We start from the raw sequence: 27,025 nt of genomic DNA on the forward strand, positions 1-27,025 counted from the left end.
GCAGTCTCTGGAAGAACAATCAAGAACAACATCTCTCTCCCCCAAAGTACTATTCCAAAGTCAGCAGCCCATGGCCGTACCACCACATGCTAATACCACCTCTTAACAAATCTGGACTTTGGCTGATACACTCTCCCCAAAGCAAAGCTCCTTGCGGATCAAAGTTGGCTGCTGTAGGCCAGCAATGGGGAGCTGGGATAGGTCCGTGATCCTGTGTCATATTACTTTTTAAATCCTCCTTATTTATGGAATACCAAATATTTCTCAGTCTCACAGCCTTGCTATATGTAGCATTTGGAGTAAAATCAGCTATGGAAGCATTACTGAGTATTACACAGTGATGTAAAAATGAAGAATTTAGGGGTGATTCTGTACCTTAACAAGAGATAATATATCCTGAAGAGAAAAAGTGTCATTAACAGGAGCTTGTTCAGACAATTGGTGGAATAAAAAAATGGATATAAAGGACTTAAAAAAATACAAAAACAAAAAAAGTGTAAAAATGAAGGTTATGGACATCAGTTAGGGACACATGGCTGCTCTAATGTAATACAGAAACAGAACACCTACTGGGAGCTGCAAATTGTGGCATTGCTTCAGAACCATCGGCCATTTAATGGTCACACCACCACCATTGTGAGGCTCAAGCTACTGTCTATACTGACTGGGCACAGTGAGGGTAGTACATTTGGTCAGGTCTTAGGGAGTCAGTACTCCAGTAACTCTATCCACTCTGTAGAGACATCAGAGGAAAACTGACAAATTCAGCCTCGCCAAAGTGACCTCACAGACTAGGGGTAAATTCCTATGAATGTGAATCGTCCTTATGGTTTACATTCTCATCCTTCAACTGTATGAACAAGGACTCATGGTGGCTGAGCTGAAGGAAGAAAATATGGGGAGCCTGGGACATGGCAGCTCCTGGCTACTGCATCTGATCCACACATGGGTGTTACTAAATCAGAGCAGCTAGGTTGTCACTCTCTGCCTGACTTGTAGATTTAAGCTCACTGAGTATAACCCAAAAGAATCATACACACACACACACACACACACACACACACACACACACACACAGGAGCCAGTGAGACAGCTCCAATAGTAAGGGTGCTTGCTGCCAAGCCTGACAACCTGATTCCAATCCCTGGGACCCATGTGATGATAGGAGAGAACCAGCTCCTGTAGATTGTCCTATGACTTATACCCCACCCTCAACATATACCCATACCCACATCCACATAAAATAAATGAATAAATCAGTATTTTAAAATATTTAGTTTTTCTTATGTTTTAAAGTATGTATAGATATGTGTGTGCATGCGCACACACACACATACACAAGCATACGGATCCATGAACATGAGTGCAGGTGCCCTCAGAGGACAGACGGGTCAGATCCCTAGGAGCTGGAGACATGTACAGTTGTGAACCACCTGATGTAGGTTCTGGGATCCAGACTTGAGCCACCTGGAAGAGCAGCAAGGGCAAGTACTCTTAAGCACTGAGCCATCGCTCCAGGCCTAACAAATAATGTTTTAGAGAATAGGCAATGCTGAGTGTCTGTCATTGACAAGGTCTAGAAAGCTATGTGGAAAAGGAGGTTTTTTTGTTTGTTTCTTTGTTTTTTTGTTTTTTTGTTTTTTTTTACAGCAATCAACTCACTGGCCAGCAACCAGCCACCCTTGTTGGTTGATGGCTGACCTTTTTATTACTGTTAATATCCACTGTCCACTCCAATTGTGTGTCTGACTCACATACTCTTTCTCTGGATTACAGTATGTGGTGCTGTGTATGACAGTAAGAGAATGCACTGGTCCTATGACAAGCCTGGGAGCACATGGTTTGTTGGCAGCCGTGATGCAGGCATTGGTGGGCTGAGGGCTGGGCTCCAGGCGGCACTATGGTTGAAAACCAGAGATAACATCCACCAACCTTCCAGATGTGTCCATAAGATGCATTGTTTCCGCCCCCTGCTGATCCTCATGTCCTGTTGTTTGAGGGCTGTGTTTAAACCTGTGCTTTGTGCTAACCATATGACTGGGCTTCTCTGAGATGGGGAAATTAATGTGGAATTTTTAGAAATGTCATGATCATCTCATGTATGGTGGGGTGTTCAGATAAGTGACCTTGGGAACAAGCTGATGTGGCTATGAATGCACACCCAGCCTTGATTTATTAGCTGGGTGATTTGGGCAGGGTACTGAGCTCTCTGTCCTTTCTCATATATAAAAGATGATAACTCTCCATGCTTGGAGTACCATCTGCACTTGCCCAGTGTGCAGCTATGTGTGGTGAGCAAAGCTAGTACTGCTATCATGTGCATGTATGTGTGTACAGTGTATGTACAGTCAGGAGTGTATGTGTGCATGTGTATCTGTGCAGGTATGTGTGTTGTGAAAGGGCCTGCTTGTTGGGGTTTATGTCCTGCCCAGTTCCCCACAGCCCGCAAGCCCCAAAGAAAATCACACAGAGATCTCCATAAGTTAGCTCAGGCTACTCATTAGCTCTTGTAGCTTATATTAACCCATTATTCTTATATATGTTAGCCACATGGCTCGGTACTTTCTCAGCGGGGCAGCTCACATCTTGCTTCTTTGGAGTCTGGGCAGGAGTGGGAGGAATGGATTTCTTCCTTCCCAGCATTCTCCTATTCTCATTGCCCCGCCTCTATTTCCTGCCTGGTTGACCTGCCTATACTTCCTACCTGGCCAATCAGCGTTTATTTAAGACATGATTGACAGAATACAAACAATTATCCCGCACCATATGTGCATGTATGTATATTTGCATATGTGCCTGTTTGTGCATGTGCCTGCTTTTGTGTCTGTATATGTGTATGCTGTGCATGCCTAACATGCAGTAGAAATTGCTTTTCCCCCTTCCCTCCATCCCTGGTTTCCATGTCCTAAGTTCCTATTCCTTTAGTCTGGGAGAAGCCCACACTGACTTCACCTTTCATGGACTGCTGTCTCTTTATGTCTACCACTGAATACATTATCTGTCTCTGTGTCTGTCCTTTCCACTAGCTGGAAGCCTCTTAGGGCAGAGAGACCCGCTGCGTGACTCTTCCTCACCTGGGCATAACTCGGTACCGACCACACAGGAATGGCTTTAGTGTTGAGAGAGTGGATAAAGAATAAGTGAGAAGGTGAACAAAGGAATAATGTGAAGGACTGGAGCCCTGGCCAAATCAGACCCAGCCTGCACAGAGCAGGAGGTGGTAGCAGAGGCAGCCTGCTCAGAGCACACGCTCTCCCTGTGATACCAGCAAGCCTGTGCTGCATCTGTGTGCACTGAGGGCTATGCAGAGCTAAACTTGAATTTAAGAATGTCCCTGGCCCTTGAATGCTGATAAGCTCCCTTCTAAACAGCACTGGGGAGGTCTCAACAAGAGACAGTGCAAGTGATTGGAGAAGAGAAACTGACCAAAAAAAAAAAAGAGTCTAACCTGGCAGACACTGAGTTCTGCAGGGTCCTTCAGTGGGAGGAGTGGCTGGCACCTATGTTGGGTTCTGGAGTCTGGAATGTATGATGGGTTGGTCATCTCTACATGAGCAGAGTTCAGAACGGGGGCTCCAGGAGGGCTGTGTGTCTGCTCTTAAGTGCACTGCCTCTGTTCCCACAGGAATCTATGGTTCAGTCTCTCTTAACCTCTTTGGGTCCAAGCATCTGCCTCCAAGCAGACCAGGCCCAGGAGTTCCAAACAGTGCTGCATCCTTTACACACCCTCAGCTTCCTACCCCCACCCCCATCTCTGCCCACACGACCATCTCCCCCACATCCCAGCCTATCTTTGGTTATTAAAATACTGTTTGTTTGTTTGATTGATTGATTGATTTTGAATTTGATTTTCCGAGACGGAGTTTCTCTGTGAAGCAGTCCTGGCTATACTGGAACTCACTCTGTAGACCAGGCTGGCCTCAAACTCACAGAGATCCACCTGCCCCTGCTTCCTGAGTGCTGGGATTAAAGATGTGTGCCACCACTGCCTGGCAAATTTTATTTTTTATTGAGAGCAGTTACTTTCAAAACTGCAGGTCTTGGCCCATTAAGTTGTGAAATAGATTTAAGAGTCCTGGCCAGATTTAAAAAGATGAAATAGAGGCCCAGCAAGATGGCTCAGAATAGGGTGCTTGTTGTCAGCCCGACAAACTGGGTTTGATCCCTGGGATCCACATGGTATGGAGAGCACTGATTCTTGGGAATTTTCCTCTGGCCTCCACACGTGTGCCATGCCATGCACACAGCCACACACAATAAGTGTATCAGTCTTAAAATGTCAAGAGTCTGATAGACAACATTAGCAAGTGTCCCACGTGGAAGTGATTTGGGAAATTTCCTTTCCAGAGCTCTGTGAATGGGGTTGTGATTTCTGTTTCTTTCGTGAGTTTGGCACCCACTGCTGTCCAGCTCCTCATATGCCCTCATTATATACTCTCCTAAGGAGTAGGTAGAGGAAGACAAATGGGTATATGTGGGCTGGGGGCCCCTCTCCCCTTGGCTCCTGGAGAGGCCACCACTTTTACTCCTTTTTCTAATTCTCTTTATTGTAGTAAGAATCTTAACATGAAATCTCCCCTCCCAGTAATGTTTAAATTCAGGACACGTTGTTGTTGACCATGTACAACCTTGGATGATGCATCTCCTTCTCATGTTCGTCTTGATGGACAGGAATGTCACATTCACTATGACAAAGATGACAAGGGAGGCACCATCATCCCACGCTTTGCTTCTATAAGTCTAGTTTAGGTGCTTCCTGTCAGTAAAGCCATATGGGAGCCACAACCGTGAATTCAAAGAAACTCAGAAAATACTGAATGGAGGTTTGCATTGGAACTAAATGTGTAGACGCTTTCCTTGTCACTCTTCCCCAGATAACGTAGAGTACCGATTGCCTGGTGCTTGCATTGTAGCAGGTATTGTCAGTCATAAGAGATAACTTGCTATACACAGAGGATTGTGGGGCTCTCTGCAAACATGGTGTCATTTGATGTGAGAGACGTGAGCATCCATAGCTACTGGCAGCTATGAAAACAAGACCCTGTAGATGCTCAGAATCAACCGCCTTGCTGAGCCTGGGCTGTGTAGATGGATACAGAGAACATGGTCCATGCATCTAATCAAATTCAGGGCAGCATTCCTAAAGGACAGTCTGCAGCATGCAGCAGCTTGGGAGGGATCAGTGCTGCGAGAAAGAAGCCCATCATTCCCACGCTTGCCTAACTCTTCTCTCTCTCCTCCTGTGCAGGTGGTGTATGTCACGGCCACCTTCCCCTACATCATGCTGCTGATCCTCCTGATCCGAGGTGTCACATTGCCAGGTGCCTCTGAAGGCATCAAGTTCTATCTGTACCCGGACCTCTCCCGGCTCTCTGATCCACAGGTAAGGGTTGTAGCTTAAAACACAGGGTCACCACCAGTCACTGAGGCTCAATGGCCAGGTAAGTAGGTGGATAATAATTGTTAACACATCAATTAAACACATAGGAAAGCAGATGTGGTAAACATGTAAAGGTGACTGTGTGGCCTAGTGCCATGGACAGTTCTTAGTTAGCGCCTTCAGTGCAGCATCCCGCACAGGACTGAGAACTGCAAGTCAAGTCGCCCTTACCTGCCGTGCTTAGGATCGGGCATTCTGGATGTGAGACTTTTCTGAGTATTGGAATATTCACATATATTTGATAAGCATCTTGGAAATGGTACCCAGTTGTAAGCATAAAGTTTATTTGTTTCATGTATGCCTTGCATGTGTGCTTTTAGTTGTTTTGCATAAATAAATAAAATCTCTTGCCATGATATCTTGACAAGCTGGAAGTTTCAGACTTTGGTTTGTGAGATCAGAGCTACCCATCCAGTACCATGATTTCAAAACAGCATTCACCATGTTTTCTTTTCTTTCTTTGTTTGTTTTGAATTTTTAATTAATTTATTTTTAATCATGCTGTGTGTATATATGCCACATATGTGTAGGCTGGAGGAGGACAGAGGTGTCAGATCTTCTGGAAGCTAGACTCACAGGTGGCTGTGGGAATTGAATTCTGGTCCCTGGAAGAGCAATATGTACTCTTAACCACTAAGCCAGATATCTCTCTAGCCATCACCATAGATATTTTAGCTAGCTATACCACCATTTTATCTAGGCGTTCTTTCCTGAGGAGTCTGTGGTTTGTTGACAGCACTCATGGTCACAAATGAAGGACATACTAAACTCCAGTTAGAACTTGATTTAACAAACTCTTTTTTTTTCCCCTGCCTGATGTTACAGACCTGCCACAGAGGATCTTGGTGAGAAAGTAGGTCCTTACTGTGATTAACTTCCTTTGTTGAAAAATTCACACCAAACCCACCCCCACCCCATACAAAGACTTGGAGAAACTGATTCATTTGTCTCTAGTCTTTAGTCAGGCCTAGATTATCCCAGTCGTCAGTAACACGTGTTTATGCCTGAGCCCCTCTGGGTGGGCTCATGGTGAAGTATCCGGGAGTGTGTTACACAGAGACCCCTCATCAGCCAAGCCCTCAGTCTACTCCATGCCAGAAGCCTTCAGGGAGTTTCCTAGGCTCTAGCCCAGACCCCTCTCTACTGGGCCCAGGTCCACAGTATATATAAAGTAGCATATAAAGCTACTTGCTCAGCGTTGGCTGTGTCCACCAGGAAGTGCCAACTTCATATAGAAACAATCACATGAATCGCACAGAATTGGTGTCTAACTTTCAGAGTTTGAAGCTTCCAAGAGATTTCAAGCCCTTGACTTTTGGCTCCCTCTGTCTGGGCAGTGTGGATGGAAGGATTTGCAAAGTACTGGTTGTTTAGTGTGACTCAGAGTTCTGTGACAGTGAGTGATGAGGCCAGGGGAGAGGGACACATGCTCATCTTTACCAGTTTGCCCTGCCTCGGGGTGCTACTGGCCTCCTGTAGCACATCCCAAATCACAGGCAAGGTCCCCAGGAAGAAGGGAATTGGCTCCTGACTGCTGGCCTGGCCAACTATAACTCTGAGAGCAGGGTCTCTACTGAAGCAGCAGTTTTGAGCTACACATATCCCATCATGGGTTCATCTTCTCTTGTTCGGGCTACACTTTTGGTATCAATAGAAGATAGGTTCCTGCCTGTGTCCTCTGACCACCCCCTTCTTCCACCTTGGGCCTTAACGTCCATGAGCCATGACCATAAGCATCCTCAACATGACGTATCTAGACCTTGACAATCATCAGGGGGCCTGGAGCTTGATAAAGATGCAGGCTCCTGGGGGTTTACTTTCAGTGAGTCTGAGATGGCTACAGGACAACCAGGTAGGTAAGGAGCCTCAGAGATGATTCTGATAGCTAGAAAAGGTTGGGGAAATTCAGTTGCCACTTCTTCAAAGCCTTACATTCACACACAGATACACACAGATATACATATACCAACATACATACATATACATACACACACATACATACACAGAGATGCAGAACACAAATATAAACACACAGAGACATACAGACACAGAGAAAAACTCATATGTACACAGATAAACATGCATACGAATACACATATGCCCGTACAGATGCACAAGTGTACACACATGCAGACAAAGGAAACACATGTACCTCTACACAATTGCACACGCAGAGAGAAACACATGCATATGCACACTGATGCACACACAGAACTTGTATACAGATGCACACGCTTGTATACAGATGGACATGTTCACACATATGTTCACAGATGAGTACGCATGGACACACACTCTGAGAACATGGATAAATCAGAACACACACAGTCTGAAAACACAGATGAACCAGAGACCTAGGAATCTGCTCAGCTCTTCTCTAACCAGCTCAGGTTCCCACTGTCTTCCCTTCTAAGCTTTAATTGCTCCACCAATGACCTGAAAGGCTGAGTTGTAACCTCCTGTAGTCATGAGCCAATAAAAGATCTTTCCATGGCTATCTATCTTTTCTGAGAGCCAAGGAAGAGACCTTCTGAGGGCAAGGAAAGCCTAGAGCTCCAGGTCATTGTCAGGTCAAGCTTCCAGTCTCTGAGCCTTGGCCCCAGGCTGTCCATCCAGAACATCAAGGTGTGGGGGCTGGGCTATTGGGTGAAATGATCAGCAGAGGAGTGTCTCCTGCTTCGGAATCACGGCAGCCCCACGAGCTGCTGAATGTTTACTGAGAGTTCTCTCATAGCAGCTGCAGGTCTATGCAGTGTGCAGTGTGCTAGATCCTGGTCCCTGGAGTCCTCACCTTGGGAGAGAGGACCATCAGGTCAGGATATGGTGAGATCAGAGACCTTCATCCTGTGCCTTTTCCTCTTGGCTCAGGGTTCTCACCTGTCTATTAGGGTAAGAATGCTTGTCTGCCATGCAGGGTTGCTGCAGGCACAGTACATACATGTGCCCGAGCCCTTGCCTTTCTCATCTGTTGCCCAGCACCAGGCCTGGCATATAGTAGGACCCTGGATCATGTTGGCCTATATCTGGTTCTGAGTAGGACAAGTCAGAACCCCACAGCCCAAGAAGAGGGTGGCTTTGAACTAGAAACCGAGGCTTTTATTGTGGATCCAGGAAATTCAGTTTCTTGTGAGGAACTTGAAGGGATGTAGCAGCTCGCTCACTGTGTGCCTGTGACTTGCACTCCATGGTCAGTGCTTTCTAAACATCTGTCTGTCTTCACTGTCAGCCCTGTATTTTCTCTGAAGCGTGAAGTGCTCCAAGTCCATTTTTCCCCCCTACATTTTCACTTTCTGTCTTTTCCGTCTTTGGAGAGCCAAAGGGATCTTGCATTGTCCCTGCCCCAGATTTCTGCTGCTCTCGCTGGTCATTGTGTTTCAAGTGTGTGTTTTCAGGGCGAGAACAGAAAGGCTTGTCACAGATCCAACTCACGGGTCTGCTTTCCCAGGAAGGGCCCTGAAACACCACTTCCCTGTGCAGCCTCCTCTGTGGAGGAAACAGAACCTGAGGACGAGGTGTTCAAAATCCTGGGCCTCAGAACAAGACATCTCCCCAGCTCCCCATCCCACAGGAGGACAAACCAGACCACAGGAGGAAGACAAGACCCTGGTGGGAAACCTTCTGAACCCCGAGGAAGACTCTATGAGATCACTGCCACCTGGTGGTAATATTCTCTGATTCCACATCAGGACCCAGAATAAAAAATGGCCTCTGGCCTGAAACACTTTCAAACCAAAATATCCATGTCTCCACTGATTTAGAGATAGCAGATTTTTTAAAAAATGAAACATCACTGGTGTGTAGGCCACTCCCTGAGACTGGAAGTCCTGCAAAGTTTTCTTTGCGTACGTGTGGCTTTGTATTAAGTGTATCTGTAGCACGTGGTTTGTCGTCTTCATCAGGCCTAGCCAACCCATCCCACAAGGCTTTTATCTTCAGGGAAGTTCCTGTCTTCTGGAAGAGACATGATTAGGTCTGTAATAACAATGGGGGGCTGGGGGGGGACATTACTGTGGATTGGAACTGGTCTGCAGGCACACATCTTACCTTACCTCCTGTCCAAAGACAGCAAATCTCCCCTTTTGCTTGGCTCACAGAGTCAGGATTGCTGGGCTCCTCCTTGGGTTTCTGTGTACCATAGAGATGCCATTGAAGCATTGGAGCCCCAGGTCTTCTCAGGGTGAAGCTCTGTGGTCTTTTAGCCGGTTCAGCAGTATTAGGGTAGGAGAGCTGCCACCATGGCCATCCAAGAAATGATACTGACTGCTGGAGCGTGGCACCAATCACACAGCACACACCTAGCTCACCACCTAAAATGTAACTACTGATGGTTTTCTACTGAAGGCTGACCTTCTGCTAGTCCCCACAGTAGTCTTGTCTCTCGAAGTCACTCAGCCACCAAATCATTACTGAAAACCATCTTGTTCTATGTACGGGCAAAGTTCTCACGGGGTGTAAGCATAAAACCCGATTTCACAAATGAGGGAGCTGAGGCTTGAGGTTTTATATCTATCCCTGAGTCCAGTGGCTTGTGACCCAGCTGAGTAAAGAGCACAGTGCCAGAGCCACCCTGTCTGACCCCCTGGCTGCTCTGTCTTCCCAGTCCCAGAAGCTGCCCTTCTTGATTCTAATGTCACTCTTTGCTAAAATTCTAGATGCTTCACATCAGGTAGGTTTTGTACCCACCAAGAAGCCACTTCCCATCCTGCGCCAGCAGGCTCCTTGCCTGCAATTTGGAGCAATTCTCCAGCCACTCCCTTCCCAGTGTTAGACAGACATATCTTCCTTCCTTTCATTTTCTTTTTGCTTTACTACTCTGTGTTGCCTGTGTCGCACTTTGAGGGTACTCATTGGGCGGATTTAAGTTCAGCCTAAATAGTGAAGACAAAACCATCTCAACAGTGGGCTCCTTCTTATCACTTTCGACCCTTCCCTCACTGGCCCTGCTGCATTCCTGCAGCATTCTCAAGGAGCTGGGTGGGGAGCCTGGGTCACCAGATCAGTGCTTCGGTGTCTTCTTTAGTTCTGACTGTATCTAGGGTCACTGAAGTCTATTAAACACAAAGCCTCTGGTCTAGAGTAAAACCTGTGTTTTCTTGTCTGCTTGTGCGCTGATAGTTTCTGATTGAACACTGAGTGTTACAGAATTGGTGTAAACACTAGAGTCTGTTCTCCGCCTTTGAAGCGTGCTGGCTTTGTCTTAATGTGCATTTTAGTCCAGGTATGGACAGTTACCTGAACCTTGAGTGGGCTCACCTGTTGTAATAGGAGCAGTGGGGCTGCGTCCCCAGCACCCGGCCGCCCGCACGGCTAGCTTATGCCCCGAAATAATTACACGGAAACAGTATTCTTTTAAACACTGCTTGGCCCATTTCTATCTAGCCTCTTCTAGGCTAATTCTCACATATCAATTTAGCCCATCTCTAGTAATCTGTGTAGCCCACAAGGTGGCTTACCAGGGAGATTCTAGCCTACGTCCATCCTGGGTCAGCTTCATCACGCATGTCCACCTGGGAGCAGGGAGCATGGCATCTCTGAGCTTACTTCCTCTTCCAGCATTCTGTTCTGCTTACTCCTCCCACCTATGTTTTAACCTATCAGGGCCAAGCAGTTTCTTTATTGCTTAACCAATGAAATCAACAGATTGATATATGACACTCCCACATCACTCACCCTCATGTTTTCTCGGTTCAGATCGATGGAAGCCCATGCTGACCCCAAAAGACACTCTGGCGTCATAGGACTCAGTAGGAGGTGATGGGCTTCTGAGTTATGCTTCTCCTACAGGTCCCCTCAAAGCTTGGCTTTAAGCCTGAAGAAGATGAATGTATCAATTTCCTTGTTCTAGGGCGGTATTGCTTAGCTGGGAAATTCTGCTTCCTTGAAGACATTTGGCAGTATCTGCAAATCTATTCAGTCACTGCATTGGGCCTGGTCCTATCTCACATGGCCCTTATTCCCAGACCACGGTGGGCCTGGCTCCAGCTGCCAGAGCGTCATCATCCCCGATTCTGTCTCAGTTGTTCTTTCTCTCACATTATGTTCCCGTGTCAGGACCCACTCAATCCCATGACCTAAACAAAACCTGTTGTTGTTGTCGTTGTTTTAATTCATGGAGCCGGTGGTTGCCTGGCATAATCTCATGTTTATTAATCACTGTATTCATGGTTAGTATTATCAGTTAGAATTTCAGCTCCACATAAGCAAAGGATGTTTGTGTGTTGTCCACTACTAATTCCCTGGTACCTGAGCCAGAGCCTAGGACATGAAAAGATCCTACTCACTGTGAAATGGTGGGTAGATGAGCAGATGAATAGATGGATAAGTGGATGAGTGGATGGGTGTTAGATGACTGTGGATGGTCAGAAGATGGATGAATGGGTGGTGGCGAGGCAGGAAAATGGATGATGGGTAGCTGACCAGACGGATAGATGGACTGATGATGTAGAAGGGGCAGTTAAATGGACGGATGGTAGGTGGGTAGATGGTCACATGGGTGAATGGTAAGTGGATAGCTAGGTGGTTGAGTGGCTGAGTGGGCGGATAGGTGAGCAGATAAATGGATTAATAGATGGATGGTAAGTATGTGGGTAGTTGGATAGATACTGCGGGAGAACAGATGAGTAGATAGTGTGTAGACGGCTAGCAGGAGGTGAGCAGATGGAAACGAAATGAATGGGTGGGTGGGTGATTGGATGGATGGATGGCTTGATGGATAGATAGTGGGTAAGCGGATGGGTGGACAGATGAGAGGATGGGTGGATAGAAGCAGATGAATGGTTGCCATTGGTAACTTATCTTAAGGAATATCAACAGTCAGAAGTGAATAAAAACATTCTTTCTTTCTGTCTGTCCTAGAGACTTCAGGGAGGTTTGATTTGCTGTTTGAAGGAAGAGGAAAGAAAGGTTGTTTGAAAACAAGCATGGATCAAAAGAATGAATGTCTGCATACATACAGGAAGTGGCAAGAGAGCCGTGATTACAGGCAGTAATTGGTGACTAGCAACCATATCTGAGATGGCTTTAAAGAATAAAGGGTTGTGTTATCCTCCCCAGAAATGGTGGCTGTCAAGCCAACGCATTCCGACTTCCTTTGGTGGTCTGTGGGTGGTGTGGAATGTTCCAGAGTGAGAGGTTGATTACTGAGAAGAGAGCTGTAATTTCAGAAGGCCGTCCAGCTCAGGGCAGACTGAGTAAAGCCAGGCAAAGTGGGTTAGGGACGCAGCTGCTTCTGAATCTGCTCTTTGCTTTTCCTGTGTGGCTATGGTTTGGAAACTTGCCCCCTCTGACCTTCAAGATGTCCCCTTGTGTGATTCTAGTCGGCAGGGACCCCCTTTTACTTGTCTCCTGTCCCCATGTGGATATTGTCAAGCTAGAGGAGACAGTGAGTGTAAGCCTCTTCCAGTGTCTATAAAAGATAGGAGGACAGTGAGGAGGGGGAAGAAGGACAATGAGGAGGGGGAGGAAGTGGAGCCACATGCCGAGCAGCAGTTGGGGTCTTAGAAAAGTAGGCATCTGTCTGCTGAGGATGGGGGTGGGAGCTTGGAGTGCCATAGGGTCTCACACACACACATGCACGCACACACACGCACGTGTACACACACAAACACACCAGCTATAACATTATAGGTGGCTGTGGCTGAAGCTCAGAAGGCTTGACAGGAAAGAGGTAGCACGGTCACTTCCAGAAAAGCCCCTCATGACATGTGCTCAGTGGTATACCTGACAAGCCGAGCTAGAGCTGTATCAAGAGAAGCATATCAGCCCTAGACTGGCCCTCTGGTTGGATCCTCCCTGAGCTTATTCAGACAGAACATATTTATGGAGTATTGTCCCTGATTCTGCTTTCATAAAACAAACCTGCTAGCCACTGGCTGGCAACAGTGGGAATGGGTGGAAGAGCAGGTGGGTAGATATAGTTCGTATTTTCTGGGACAGTGGTTTTTAATTGGGGAGGGTCTCTGATTAATATGTTTTATTTTTTTGAGAGTTAAGCTTCCAGAAATAGAAATCAGAAAATCCAAAGGACTTGTTTCCCTAATACCCCAAGTTTTCTGTTGTTGTTGCGGTGGTTCATTCCCCAAAATTACAGAGCCAGTATTGATGCCTTGTATTCACTGAAGCTCATTATTATTTATAATTTAAGTTTATTTGTGTGTGTGTGCACACATGCACAGCACACTTGTAGGAGTCAGAGGACCACCTATAGCTGTCAGTTCTCTCTTTCCTCCATGTGGTCCTGGGAGCAAACTCAGATCATCATGCTTAGCAGCAAGTGCCTGCACCCTCTGTGTTGGGCATTGTGTGGGGTTAGGCAGCTGTGTAATGACATGTACCCAACACTTTATAGTATCATACAAGTATCATGCAGTAAGATCATCGATCTGAAATTCCTGTATTCTGCCTGTTCACACCCACTACCCTTCTGACAGTTTCCCTGTATCCATAATTTTGTCTTTTCCAGAACGATCTGTAGTTGGAATAGTGCAAATGTAGGCTTTTCATACTGACTTCTTTTGCTTATACCTTACTACACAAACTGCTTTCAGGTCAACCGCACTGCCCACCTCCGGGAGCTCATCAGAGGTGCTGACACTCAGGTGCCATCATGAGCCTGTTCTGTCAGAGCCCACGTTTCAGCAGTGCCCTCAAGTGACTGGCACAAAGGTGGAACAGCCTGGTCTAAGAGAAACAGTCATGTCTGAGACAACATCCCGGGCAAGTGAGACTGTCACACAAATCAGGAAGGGCTCATGTCTCATTAGACCATGGTCCCAGGGACAGGTAATCCAAGCAAGCATTTCTTGGAGCCTCCCTGCCCACTCTAAGGTGGGAGGCAGTAGAGAGGCGCCCCAGGCTTCCTGAAGGTGGGATGTAATGGGTCCCCCAGGGGACTACACCCCCTAAAGCTGTGCTCTCTGTAAAGTAGCCACAAGCCATGTTTGCTTTGATTGACAGAAACTAAATCACATACACAGTTCAGTGCCTCAGTTTCTCCGACAAGTTTCAGGTCATTAACAGTCACCTGTGAGCAGTGGTCACTAAAGTGAGGAATGTATTGGTCAGGGTTCCCTAAAGCAGCAGAATTAAAAGCAGGACCACATGTTAAAATGACACTTGTTAGGTTGGTTTACAGGATGCATTAGCATAGCCCAATAATGGCAATCTCACACCAGAGAGGCCAGCAGCCCGATAGTGGTTCAGTCCACAATGCTGGACGTCTCAGCAGTCCCAATCTGGTACTGATGGCCCTGAGGAGTCCTGAAGAGCTTCTGGTCTTTTGTTTCTTATCAGTGAAGGCATCAGCAGTCGTGGAAGCTCCAGGCATGCAGAAATCATGAAGGCATGCAGAAAAATGCAAAGCTTCTTTCGTTGTTTACCTATGCTTCCAGCAGGAGGTGCTGCCCACATATAAGGCGGGGCTTCCCATTTCAAATAATGTCATCAGGAATATTCCACATAGGAGGCAGTGGTTAAAAATACAGGGTGCTCTTCCAGAGGTCTTGACTTCAATTCCCAGTACCCACATGGCAGCTCACAGCCATCTGTAAAAGGATCTTATGTCCTCTTCTGGTGCACAGATATTGTAGCACATATATACAGAAAGTAAATAAATCTAAAGAAAGAAAAAAGAATAGTCCACAAAGGGATGCCCAGTGGCTTGCCTTTTAATCAATTCTGGATTCAGTCAAGTTGATAACCGTGAATAGCTATCACAAAGAGCATGGCTATGGAAAGTTTCTGTCTTTGTACGTCTGTTGGGTAGAAACAATGTTTAGGGCTGAAGGCTCCAAAGCAGGAGAGTCTGTAGAAATTGGCACTCAAGTTCCCTGGGGGCCTAAACAGGGAGCTGTCACCTTGTCTTCCTGAAGCCTTGCTGTCAACTCTGTGGATGCCCTTCCTCTAGCTTCAGGGGCCCGCTGATCTCTAGCAGAGTTCAGAGGATGCCATTGAATTGTCACAGCCAGAACTGTGGCCACTGCTTATCTGGACAAGAAGAACCATGAAGAAGGTTCCCCCGTGAGCCCTGCAAGAAACTGCAACGGCACTAGTCTAGGAAGAAAGGGTCTTTCCTGAACATAAAGGAGACTATGGAAGATGTGGGTATTACCTAGCCAACATGATGATCACCCAGCCTCATACCCTGCCTGAACAATACGTGGCAGAACACAGAATTCCCTCTAAATACCACATGCATCATCTCAGTTATTCTTACCTACTTTTAAATTCTGCTGTATTACCTTTTAGGAGTCAATAGTTGGATTCTATGCTGTGATTTAGTGAGTTACTTACTCCCTATCATTTTTTGTTTTTTCAAGACAGGGTTTCTCCGTAGCTTTTGGTTCCTGTCCTGGAACTAGCTCTTGTAGACCAGGCTGGCCTTGAACTCACTGAGATCCACCTGCCTCTGCCTCCCGAGTGCTGGGATTAAAGGCATATGCCACCACTGCCTGGCTTTCATTCCTTTCTATAGGATTGCATTGTTTTCTTGCTAAAGTATATTCTTTACTCACTCTTTTCGCAAGAGTTTTTAGAGGAACATAATCCTTTCAGCCTATGTGTGTCCAGAAGGGACTGATTTCACTGTCTGTCTCTTGAATGATAGTTTAGCTGGGTATGAAATTCCAGGGTGGTAACTTCTCAGTTATTGTTGAGCTTTGGTGTCTATATTGAAGTGACAATATATGGTTATGCATATAAGTGGCACTTACATGTTGCATCCTATGCTGAAAAATAATCTTCTAACTTCTTATTCACTACAGAAAATTTGTTTTCTGCCTCCCAGTTATTCACAGTAATTTGCCTTAACTTCTAGTCATGCCTAGAGCTCAATATTTTAACTCTAGCCTCAGGAAGATTTCTAAGCCCAGGCTCTTGGGCATCTGTTTGCTCAGACATCCTCATGGGTTGCTGGATCTTTTATCCTCCTCAACTTTCATCTGTGCCTCTCTCATTTCTATCAATAGGGAGGCATTTCTTTCTTCCTCCCAAGACAGACTATGAATCTAAAATGCCAACTATGTATCATTCTTCTGTGTTGTCTGTATCTCTCATGACAACATCCTTGGTCTTCAGTATTTGTCTCTCTTTATCTGCTGGTCTTAAATCTGGCATACTAATTCTTTGAGCCAGAAATGAGTATTCAATGAAGTGCTCCCTGCTGACTCTTAATTCAAATATAACCAAGAAAAGGGTTCTATTTTTTGGTTGGTGATTTCCTAAAACCCATATTTTGACTGTCAATTTTCTTCTTATGCAGGTGCAATTATATTTATTAAGGTGTAATGATAAAGATTGCAATGCAGTTAACTTCTCTCCTACATTAGCAAGCTGGGGAAACAGCATCTGGGAGCAACTATTTCCTTGATGGAGAGCACCTGAGTGTCAGAGAGAGGATGTGTCTCACCTCACCTAAGACCAGAAAGAACTGGACTAGAACGTAGGACCCCATATGAAAGACCTGTCACATTTCCAGTTTTCTGAATCTGTCCTCTCACCTGTGAAATGATGAGTCTAGACTGACATGGAATTGAGTCCCGACTCACTAGCTTTGCGACCTCAGACAAAGAGTTTGACGTCTCTAGATTTCCATATTAATTGTCCCTGTCCTTTCTACTTCTGTTGGGGCTAGAGAATATCAGATATCCTGGTAGACTCGCATGGAGAAAAATGTCCTGAGATTTGCAGAGATCACAGGGAGGGGGACACAAGAGGCTCTCACCAGCCCCACAGTTTCAATGAGCACCTCGTAGACACAGTGACTTCTGATGATTTCTGACCCAGTGCAGCTTCGTGAGCGACTGAGTTCTCTTTTGCCCATGAGCAGCAAGGTAATGGGGCCTTAATAGGTCCTGGGTGACTGGAATTGTGACAGTTGACGTCCTCCTCTGTGCAGATGCACTGGTGTGTGAATCTCCTGTCCCATTTCTTTCACTTCTCATATGGAAGCTGAGCTCTGGAGCACCCACAGGGCAAGCACCGCCCTGCTTTTGCTCACAGAGAGCTCGAGCCTGGCTCCACTCTTTGATTAGAACCTTAGTGACATTTGGTCAGGCACGGGCAAGGAACACAGCCCCTCCTCCAGCCCGACAGAGGCTTATGTCATTGTCTTGCACACTTTACCTAAAGAAGCTATGCTGCATGATGGGAAACTCCTCACTCAGACCCTGGGGACCCAGCGCTATCACTGACCTTAAACAAGCCACTGTCTCTCTCCATGCCAGAATTCCCTCACCTAGAAAAGAAGGGCATTGAGTAAAATTGCTGGCTTTTATCTTTTCACCAGCAATAGCCCTTTAATTCTCCACTTCTGACTCTCTCACTTGGACTGCTTCATGCCAAGTGGAAATTCCTCTTAATAGCCCCAAGGGTCTGAGTCATAAAAGAAAAAAAATCCCTTGGCAAAGCCCAGAGAGATTTTCAGGGTGTCTCCTGGGGAACAACACAGCCTGGAGAAGAGAGGTGATTTACCTGTGGTCCTGTGAGTGTTTTTACTTTACACAGCATCTGAAAGGGGCAGATGAATGTTGGTCTAAAAGAACACATGATTAAACCAGGTTCCACTCAGCCACTGCCCACACTGCAAACCCTTCCCACATGTGGACAACATCTTACTCAGCTCTCCTCGAGATGGCTTGTGTGCTGCACAGCACATAGTAGGTGTGCACTATTGCTTTTTGCAGAATCTCAAAATTATGCTTTTTCCTGGAATGGTGAGTGTGTGGCATTCATTTAGACCTCTACACAGGTGACAGAGCTGGTGGAAAAGTCACAGAGTAGACAAGAAACAAAGAGCTCCCTCTGGACAGGACATGGTCTTTATACATGTCAACACCTGTGGTTACCTGCTCATGATCTAGTCAGTCAAAACAACACAGCGTGAATGTGGGCAGGCCTGAGAACCTGCCTTCAGCAGTAGCATTACCAACAGCTGAGGGAAAAAGTGTCACTCTTTTTGGGGGGATGTGGCTGGTAACCTCTGCCTTGGTGGCCGGCCCCACATGTGTGTGCATATCAGAATCACTCAGTAGATTTAGGATTATTAATAACAAAACAGAAAAACATGGAGTTGGGAGGGTAGTGGGGTGGGAACCCTAGGGAGAGTTGGGGTCAGGAAGAAGTAGATGAGTATAGTCAAAATATATTGGATAAATGTATACAACTTTCCACAGATGAATAAAACATTATTTAAAAAAGGGCAGGAGGGTCCCTAAGAAAACCAAATGGAGGAAATAGCAGCAGCCACAGGCTTCTTTAGTAACTGTGTCCACGACAGAGATCCCAGACGTAGGGTAAAATGGCACCAGGGAAACAAACTCATACTTGCACTTGGTTTGTCCTTTTCTGCTTCTGGATCCCTGGGAGACTGCTTCACCTCATTCAGGAGGGACGTGTGGCTGGAAGTGAGGAGTAAGAACCACCCAGGCAGACAGGTGACATGAAGATGGATGATATTAGAAGTTTAAAGTGTCATTAGCCTGTGAGATGATGTCAAGGCAGAGATGGCAGAGTCCCCAGAACGCGTTGGATTTCTGGTCACAGACTGAACACTGATCTTTGTTTTTACCATTGCCAAAAAGAGCAGAGATTTACACAGTTTGCCACCACTGGTGCAAGCGTGTGTGTTGCATGGCTTTTCCCAGGGAGGTGTGAACAAATGTCTGTTCATCCCAGATAGGGTACCGACCACAGATCAAAAGTCCTGATCTCACTCAAGCTTTGCTTGGTGAACCAATGAAGTTACTGGTGTAACTCCAAGGCAGATACATCACTACGAAGTCTTCTCAGCACAGGAAGTCTTACCAGCAACTCTGCCAAAAAGTCCTTTGCTCCAGCAATTGTTTATTGCTTATACAACCTGGGGGAGGGTCTTTGTGAGTCTTGTAGACCTCTGTGCTTTCTGAACCTTATGAGTTTCCTTAGCTTCCTGAGTTCATTGAGCTTCCTTATCCCTCTAGGAGAGAATGCTTCAATTTAGAGGCAATAGTTACAAGACAGCCCACCCCTTCCCCTGACTCTCATCCCTTCTGAATTGTTTTCTGAGACTGGAGTGGGTGGTTAGTGTGTTAGATTTCTGACTGAGCACTGAGGCCCTGTGCCCCAGCAACAACCACTCTCGGTGACTTAAATAATTAGCAGTCTTCAATCCGCTATGAAAGAAACGAAGTTTCTTCCTGTGACTCAGGGTAGCAGCAGCAGTACCCCATGGCAAAATCAAAAATGTTTAAAAGCGACTTGACATTTCCATTTAACAAAACAATCCTCATGGGAGCCACTGGCCGTACCAGCTATGAACTCTGCTCTGGTTCATAGTGTTAGACTTAAGTTCCTGTCTAGGCAGTGGGTTTTAAGTCCATTTGGAAATCAGTTGGTTGCACCCTGAATAGCTGCGAACATAGTCCTGAGGGCACATCTTACCTGGCGTGTTGTTAATGTAACAGGTCCATATCCAATAGTAATGTCAGCAACACTGCATACAAAAGCCAGCCAATAGAGAAGGGACTTCCAGCCTGGCCCTAGCTTGAGTTCTTTGTGTCCTCGATCTTCAACAATAGAGTTTTCCATCTAGTTCTGATATATAGCCAGGAGCAGTGGCAACAGCCTGAACTGGGGTAGGGGGAGCTACTGAGGTGACCCCACTGGCCAGCAGCCCATTGCCGACACCGAGATGTTTACCCAATGATTTTATGGCTCCTGGGAGCATCTTCTCCCGCCTGCTCAGGGTGTCTTCATTCCAACTCTTTAGCTGCTGCCTTTGTGCATTTTCAGATGCTGCTGTGAATGTGCAAAGCACTCGAGGCTTAGCATCCTTTATGAAACACATACTTAGAGGGTGGGCAGGAGCCCTGAGGGCCGACTACCTTCCAAGGCAGTGCCAGTTGGTTTTGTAATTCAGCAACTGCAGGATACTAAAGAGAAAACAGAAATACATCAGCAAGGTCAAATCCAGCATGAAAGGATGATGTCACTATGGCAACCGTTCCGTCAGGAGAACAATGTTAGATGCTGCAGCTCAGGTACAGGCACTACCTTCTTTAGCTCTCTCTAATCCACAGTCATCCTCTATGAATGTCCAGCTTCCTCACCCCGATTCGAAGCTGCTGTGGGTCTCCCCGCCTGCCATAGGCTTGGTGGGGCCAGATACTACTGCTTACATGGCAAGGAAGTCAGGGGCCAGACCATGCTGTGCCCTACTGTGCCTGCTGCAGGAACTGATTCTGGGGTTAGATAGACTTCAGGTCAATGCAATAGCTCTTGCCTCTCCGTTGGCCACACTTGAGTATAGAAGGGGCCCTGGGCTGGGTGAAGGACCTTTACCCCCAGTGTGCTTTCTTTCAAGGGAGAAAGGTGCATCATATACTCCGAAGATATAGCTGCCTATCGCTAGAACAAGCTTAGTCTCTGTCGCCTGAGCTATTTTATCAGTTATGTCTTCTGTGAACATTTTCTTGGGCTTTCAAAGCATCCAGGTTCCCTCCAGTAAAGTATTTAGCTGTCAGGATTTTTTCCTGGGAAAATTAGCTTTATATAAATCTCGCCACAGTCACCTTTGAGTAACCCAGACATGCCCCTCTGTTTTCTATTCTGTCATCTCTTGATTGGTTTAGCACTTTGCAAACCTAATTTACATGCCAGTCTAAATCACAGGTGCACAAGAACCTCTTGTGAAGTTTACAAAGAATGCACTTCACCCCAGAGAAGCCACTGTAACAGCCCCAAGGTCCCTGCTGAAGTCTTCTTTCTTAGCTCTTCCGTGAACGCAGTCCTCGCAGGCCGGTGAGCTGGGCATCAAGCCCCACTTTGCTCATGCCCGATTCTCTCAGTAATATCTGCCCTTCCTCTGTTCTCTCTCACCCCCCGATATTCTTGGGGAAGTTAGTTGACAATGGCCAAGTGTCACACGTGGTTCTGTGAGGCAGTGCATCAGGAACTGATTTCCTTTGTGTTGTGCCAGATTCTGCAGCCTTAGTCTCTAGGGAGGATGGGCCCACGTCCTCAGCACGCAGACTGACCTGTATTCCCACATCCTACAACCTCACAAGCCAGGCTGTGAGAGCTCTTCTGGCTCTTGTTTCAAAGTCTTTCCCTATCTAAGCAATCCAATGAGCATTTCTGATTATCCATGTCCTGTACTGAGCCTTTATTAAGGGGTTTTCCTTTCTTCTGTTAAAGATCAGACCTATGGGCTCTTTTCCATCACTTCTGCCTCTCTCTATATATACACAATCTGATTCTTCTCTTGATTGCCGAGTGTCTGTGTCCCAGTAAAGAATCTTCAGCAGATTTAACTGTTCTCTCTTTTTCCTAGACCCTGCTAGCTGTAGGAAATGGCAGACCAGCACTTCCCCTTCCCCCTCCTTACACACACATGCACACACACACACGCACACACACACACTTTTCCTGCTAATTAATATAATAATATAGAAGTGTAGCATCCATGTCTCCTTATTGTAATTCCTCCTACTCAGACAGGTTCTTTCTGGACAGGCAGTTAAGCCTCAATTGTGCATCTTATGACCCATGGCAAAGGCTACTCAACAGCCAGCAACCTGTATCTGATTCTAGTCTGCAATGCTACTCTTGGGAATGGCAATATAGTCTCTAGTCCTGGCATGAGGGTATCCTCATGTTCATGCAGTGGATGCCACTCCTCAGGGAGGCCTATCACCTAAGATGCTTATTGTTAATGTAGAAGGATCTAGACTCTCATAGGAGGCAAGCCATCACTACAGGTAGCACCCCCTCCCCCAGATTCTATAGTCGCATTCACTGTGTTCGATGCAGCCTGGACCTCTCCAGCCCTCCATCCATCCAATTTATCTCCTTTGCAGTTTAAAGTGATTTGTAGACCTGTACGCCCTTCTCCCGGGACATATCAGCCTTTATCTCTTGATTTATCGTCTTAATGACCATTCTTAGTTTTGCTGTCCAAGCTATAGGGCTGGGAAGTCACCTACGGAGGCGTGAGTGGATCTCAGCTTGCTTTCTCTGCCTTTGCCCCAAGGCCCGGGACACTGCCACAGAGACTCTTTGGGGAGGGTGAGTAGCCAAAGCTGCATGTCTCCTATTTGTCTTCCTGAAGAAGTCAGCTCTCCTGCATGCTTGCCTCCAGACATTGTTGTGACTGGCAGCAGCACTCCTTCCCCAAGGCTCTGAGCTAGTGGCAGCCAGCTGTGCTATTGCTCCTAGGCCTGTGAAGGCTGCATCCTCAACCCTGTGCATGCCTGGTGGACTGCCATGTCAGTGAGACTCCAAGGTCTCCAGAACTTTTAAAGCTGTTGCCCTTCTCATCAGATGAGCCAGGAACAGGCCGTGTGAGCAGGTGGCAAGGTGGTCTTGCAATTTGGCAAGGATTCTGAGAGCTGAAAGTGTACTTTGGGAGGAGGTGGGTGGGTTGCTGGAGGCTGGACTTCAAGAACCATGGGAACACAGAATTTGGGGAAGCAGAGGCTGGGTAGTCCACTTGGGGACTCTGGAACCTGCTCTAGGTAGAGATGGCAGTAATTCCCTGGAATGTTGGAGATCTCAGAGAAGGCACCAAAGGACAGGTCCGACTTCTGTGTAGAATCTGAAGAGGTTAGACTCATAGAAGGCAGGAGTCTGCAAGTTAAGCCAATCTCGGTTCAATAAACAAAACTGCATCTTCACTGAGCATGAAGGCCCTCTTTCCCTTATTCTTCTCCTCCAAACATTATACAACAACTCTTCCATGGGAGTCGAGTTGGATTAGGTGTTTCCAGTTACTGAGAGACAAGTAGGAGGTGTACTGTTTAATTTAAGGGCTGAGCATCCTGGCATTTTGGTATAGGGGGAGGGTCCTGATACTGGTATCCAGTAAAAATTAAGAGATGGTCAACTTGAAAAACACTGAGAGAGAAGATTACAATGTTCTCACCTCAGGCTTCCCAGTAGGTGAGGGAGTGTGTGTGTTAATTAGTTTGATCTGGCCATTCATACTCCTAAGAGCTGCCTGCTGCCTGAGAGACCTGGCTCCAGGGAGACCCAGGGACCCCGAAGGAAGCCTTAGAAGCTGACTTGCTGAGAAGTGTTCCCTACCCTTGGGAGAAGAGATGTTGGTCTCCAAAGAAATCAGGACAGGGGTGGTAGTTGGATGCCCGGCCTCCACAACTAGGGCTGGGGTGGGAAAAGGGACAGCTCCATGCAGGGCTTAGAAAACACACTTTCTTCTTCTTCCTCAGCTCAAGACTACACACTCAGGCCTTCAACAGCCCTTTTTAAAGATACATAGTAGTGACCTTTTCTGGCCACTTGGTGTTTCCTGTGAGCCCTTTGTGTGAGCACCGCCATGAACCGTGAGGGCAGCCTGACAGCTCACGACTGTGCCGTCACCCACACAGAGAAACTGAGGCTCCAAGAACTGACCTCTCCAAGGTTTCCCAGAAGAGCTGAGGTTCCCACCCAGTCTAACAGACCCTGTGTCCACCAGGCCCGGTGCTTGCCTGAGTTCCTTTGTCCTGTACACCTGCTACCCTGAGCAGAGGGTCTTGAGGATCTGACAACTCCTGAATGCTCTTATGTGGAAGCCGCTTGGATAATGGTCAGGACACATGACTGAGAAAGTCTCCGCAGCCATTCAGCTTCTTGGCGGCAGAGAAGCTCGGAGATCATCTGCCCAGACTTAGAGAGCAGTGTAGAGGTTCCATCACCTGCTTCCTCATCGGACCCAGTTATGGGGCCTCATCCTGATCTAGACTCTCAGGCAGGGAGGAGGCTCGTTGGCTCCTGTGACTATCTGCAGTCCCCAGCCAACATGGATCATCTGTAGGAGGCTCCTTAGGGACTTGAGTGTGTTCCCACTCAGTGTCAGAAATCTGTTCATCACAGGATTGAGTAGTCTGTCCCTGTGGCCTCCCTGCGAGTCCCGTGGGCACATTCCTGATTGGTAACTTTGAACAACTTTCAACCAAAAATGCATTGATAAATTGGTACCTGCTCCGTGGACTGGACTCCAGGGGACTCTGGGAGGCCTACCTGACCCCACACTCACCCCCTTGCTTGGAAGTACCCCTGCTGGGCAATTCCAGTCCCATCCTAGCTTTCCCAATCTCTGGGCCTTTGCATCTCTGCCATCTTGCTTCCTTCCAGCCTTCCAGGCCATGCATACACTAGTGACCCACTAAAAATGTGTATTTCTGGGAGCATACCATTGTTTCTGTAATGGGCACAAGAAATTATCTATCACTTCCTTGCCTAAGATGTCAGGGCTGGACGATCATCTCCTGCATTTTGCTCCATTGCCAGCTCTAGCTAGTGGCAGACACTCTTCATCATAGCTGTACTAAGGACAGAAGAGAGTGTGGTTGATTAGTAATGTCTGTCACGGGCAGCAGTGAGAGTGAGATACGCTTGTCACTTACTGCAGCTCTAGCTAGTGGCAGACACTCTTCATCATAGCTGTACTAAGGACAGAAGAGAGTGTGGTTGATTAGTAATGTCTGTCATGGGCAGCAGTGAGAGTGAGATACGCTTGTCACTTACTGGTCATCTTCATTGCTGTCTGGTTTCTTCACTTTATGGATTAGGAAACCAAGACTAATGGGGGAAAGAAGAGCTTTGGGATAATACACAAGAACTTCAGGGACTATCTGGAATGGAACCCAGATGCCCTGCCTTTCCAGTCCAAAAGATTCCCACATGGCCTATAGTTAGGATTCTGCATAGACCTCCAGGACTGTGTTCCTGTGTGCCAAGTCTCAAGAAGTGGTGGCTACTGCTCTTGAAAACTGTCCAGACGGGACGCGAAGGGCTGGATGCGCTCATGGAGCTCCGTCCTTGCTCAGGCAGACACACAATGACATGCTGGGAGGTCTCTGCTCTGTGTGCAGGCAGACAAAGCGAAGTGGGCTCTCTTCCACTGGATAGTTGCACTCTGTCTCTCCTCCAACCCCAAGTGAGCCTTTTCTGTAGATGAGACCCCATACTGCCCGTGGCCCTCAGAGAGCACAAAGCAGCCCTGACTTTGAATCAGTTCCACAGTTATTAGAGGAAAGAATGTGGTCATAGGGGAAGGGGCTAAAATTTCGTCCTATGGCCAGCTTGGCTGACACAAGAGAGTATGCCAGCTCAGGGCTGGACTTGGGAGCTAGAGTTTGGCTTGGTCCAGGGCACACTGGCCTTGTGCTGTCTGTGGGTGAGGGCTACTGCTGCCAGCCCAGACCCCTGCCAAGGACCTTTGATGCAGGTCATTTAGCTTGGTGTCCACAGTGGTAGGGGGCACCTGTAGCTGATAGTGGGAGCCAGTGGGGATTATGTATGCATACCAAGTCCTGCGTGGGAATGTGCTATCTAGAATGAAGACATCCTGATGGGGAAGATCTTGGCTTAATATTAGGAACCTCTGAACTCATAAACAAACCTAGGGGAGGCTCAACTGAGAAAGGGTTCTGTCTCTGTACTGTCTCTGCTGAGCCCTTGAAAAATAGGGCTCAGCACCTCTCATGAGGCGTACACAGACCCCAGGATTTTACTACATAAGACACTAAAGGCCACTGCCATGTTCCTGGTGCCATCCACCACCCATCCACTCCTCCCTTTTCTTTCTGTGCCTCAGACACATCCGCTCAACATCCTGGGCAAAGGTCCAGCCACAATGACCCTTGTCCACCACTGCACACACACGGGCTACCAGGGTCAGCCTACACACCCAAACTCCCTACACACCGAGCCAACCAGCTCCTCACTGCCCACGGCTCAGCCTTCAGCCTGCTGACACTTTACTGGCAGGTCCTGAGGTGACCAAGGCCAGCTGCCCAGGAAAGGGCTTGGCACCCACTCGAGAAGCAACAGAACATGTTTCCAGTGGGGTGCCAAGCCAAGATCCCCTGTCACTTCCCACCACCACCATCCTGCTGGCTCTGCCCGGCCAGCCAGCCCAGTACATTAGCATTTAAATATATCTGAAGTCAGCACCCCCAAACCTTCTTCCCCATCGAAGCCACCAGGGAGGAGCGTTTGAATCCTTCTCCTGGACTCCAGGCCCCTCATAATGGCCATACTGTATTCACTTGCTTCTGTATGTGGCATTAGCAGAGAGAAGGAGCGAGGGCGCCTAGCAACCCCGAGGAGGCTGAGAAAGAGGTGGGAAGGAAGCGATTCTCATGTAATTATTCACTTCCACAAAAGCCGTTGTCAGGTACACACTGGAAACACAGCTGTTTCATTCTTCCCCTAACCTACTTTTAATCCATTCAGAGGCCTTCCTTCCCAATAGAAAAGGTGGAAAGAAAGACTTCGATTCAGCCCTTTTCTGCCAGGCTCTATAAGTTACGTTTTCGCTTCAATTGAGGACTTCACTGAAAAAGTTTGTGTGCGTGCATGCAAGCATGCAAGCATGTGTGTGTGTGTGTGTGTGTGTGTGTGTGTGTGTGTGTGTGTCTGTCTGTCTGTCTTAAGGAAATGTTCAAGAAAGGTTGTGGGTCACTAAGCCCTATCCTGGCTTTTAGACCCAAAAGCCAAAGGCCGCATGCGCTGTTGGGTCTGGCGGGTTCCGCATATTGTCTTCGCTGGGCATTGGGAAGGCAGGGAGCCTGGGAACAGCGAGAGGCTGGCTCTTTCCACCCATCA

General features: G+C 47.2%; 1 protein-coding gene across 1 annotated transcript in view; it reads left to right on the plus strand.

Annotated features, from left to right (window-relative positions):
- Slc6a11 (solute carrier family 6 member 11) overlaps positions 1–27,025 on the plus strand; it is a 118,994-nt gene that overhangs the window by 57,746 nt on the left and 34,223 nt on the right. Inside the window, exon 6 of the mRNA XM_041639958.1 lies at positions 5,249–5,383. Coding sequence (XP_041495892.1) covers positions 5,249–5,383 — 135 coding nt within the window. The remainder of the gene's footprint in view (positions 1–5,248; positions 5,384–27,025) is intronic.

The sequence above is a fragment of the Microtus oregoni genome, unplaced genomic scaffold, assembly GCF_018167655.1.
Source record: "Microtus oregoni isolate MIOR12 unplaced genomic scaffold, Mior012 000002F_ref0000024, whole genome shotgun sequence".
NCBI lineage: Eukaryota > Metazoa > Chordata > Mammalia > Rodentia > Cricetidae > Microtus > Microtus oregoni.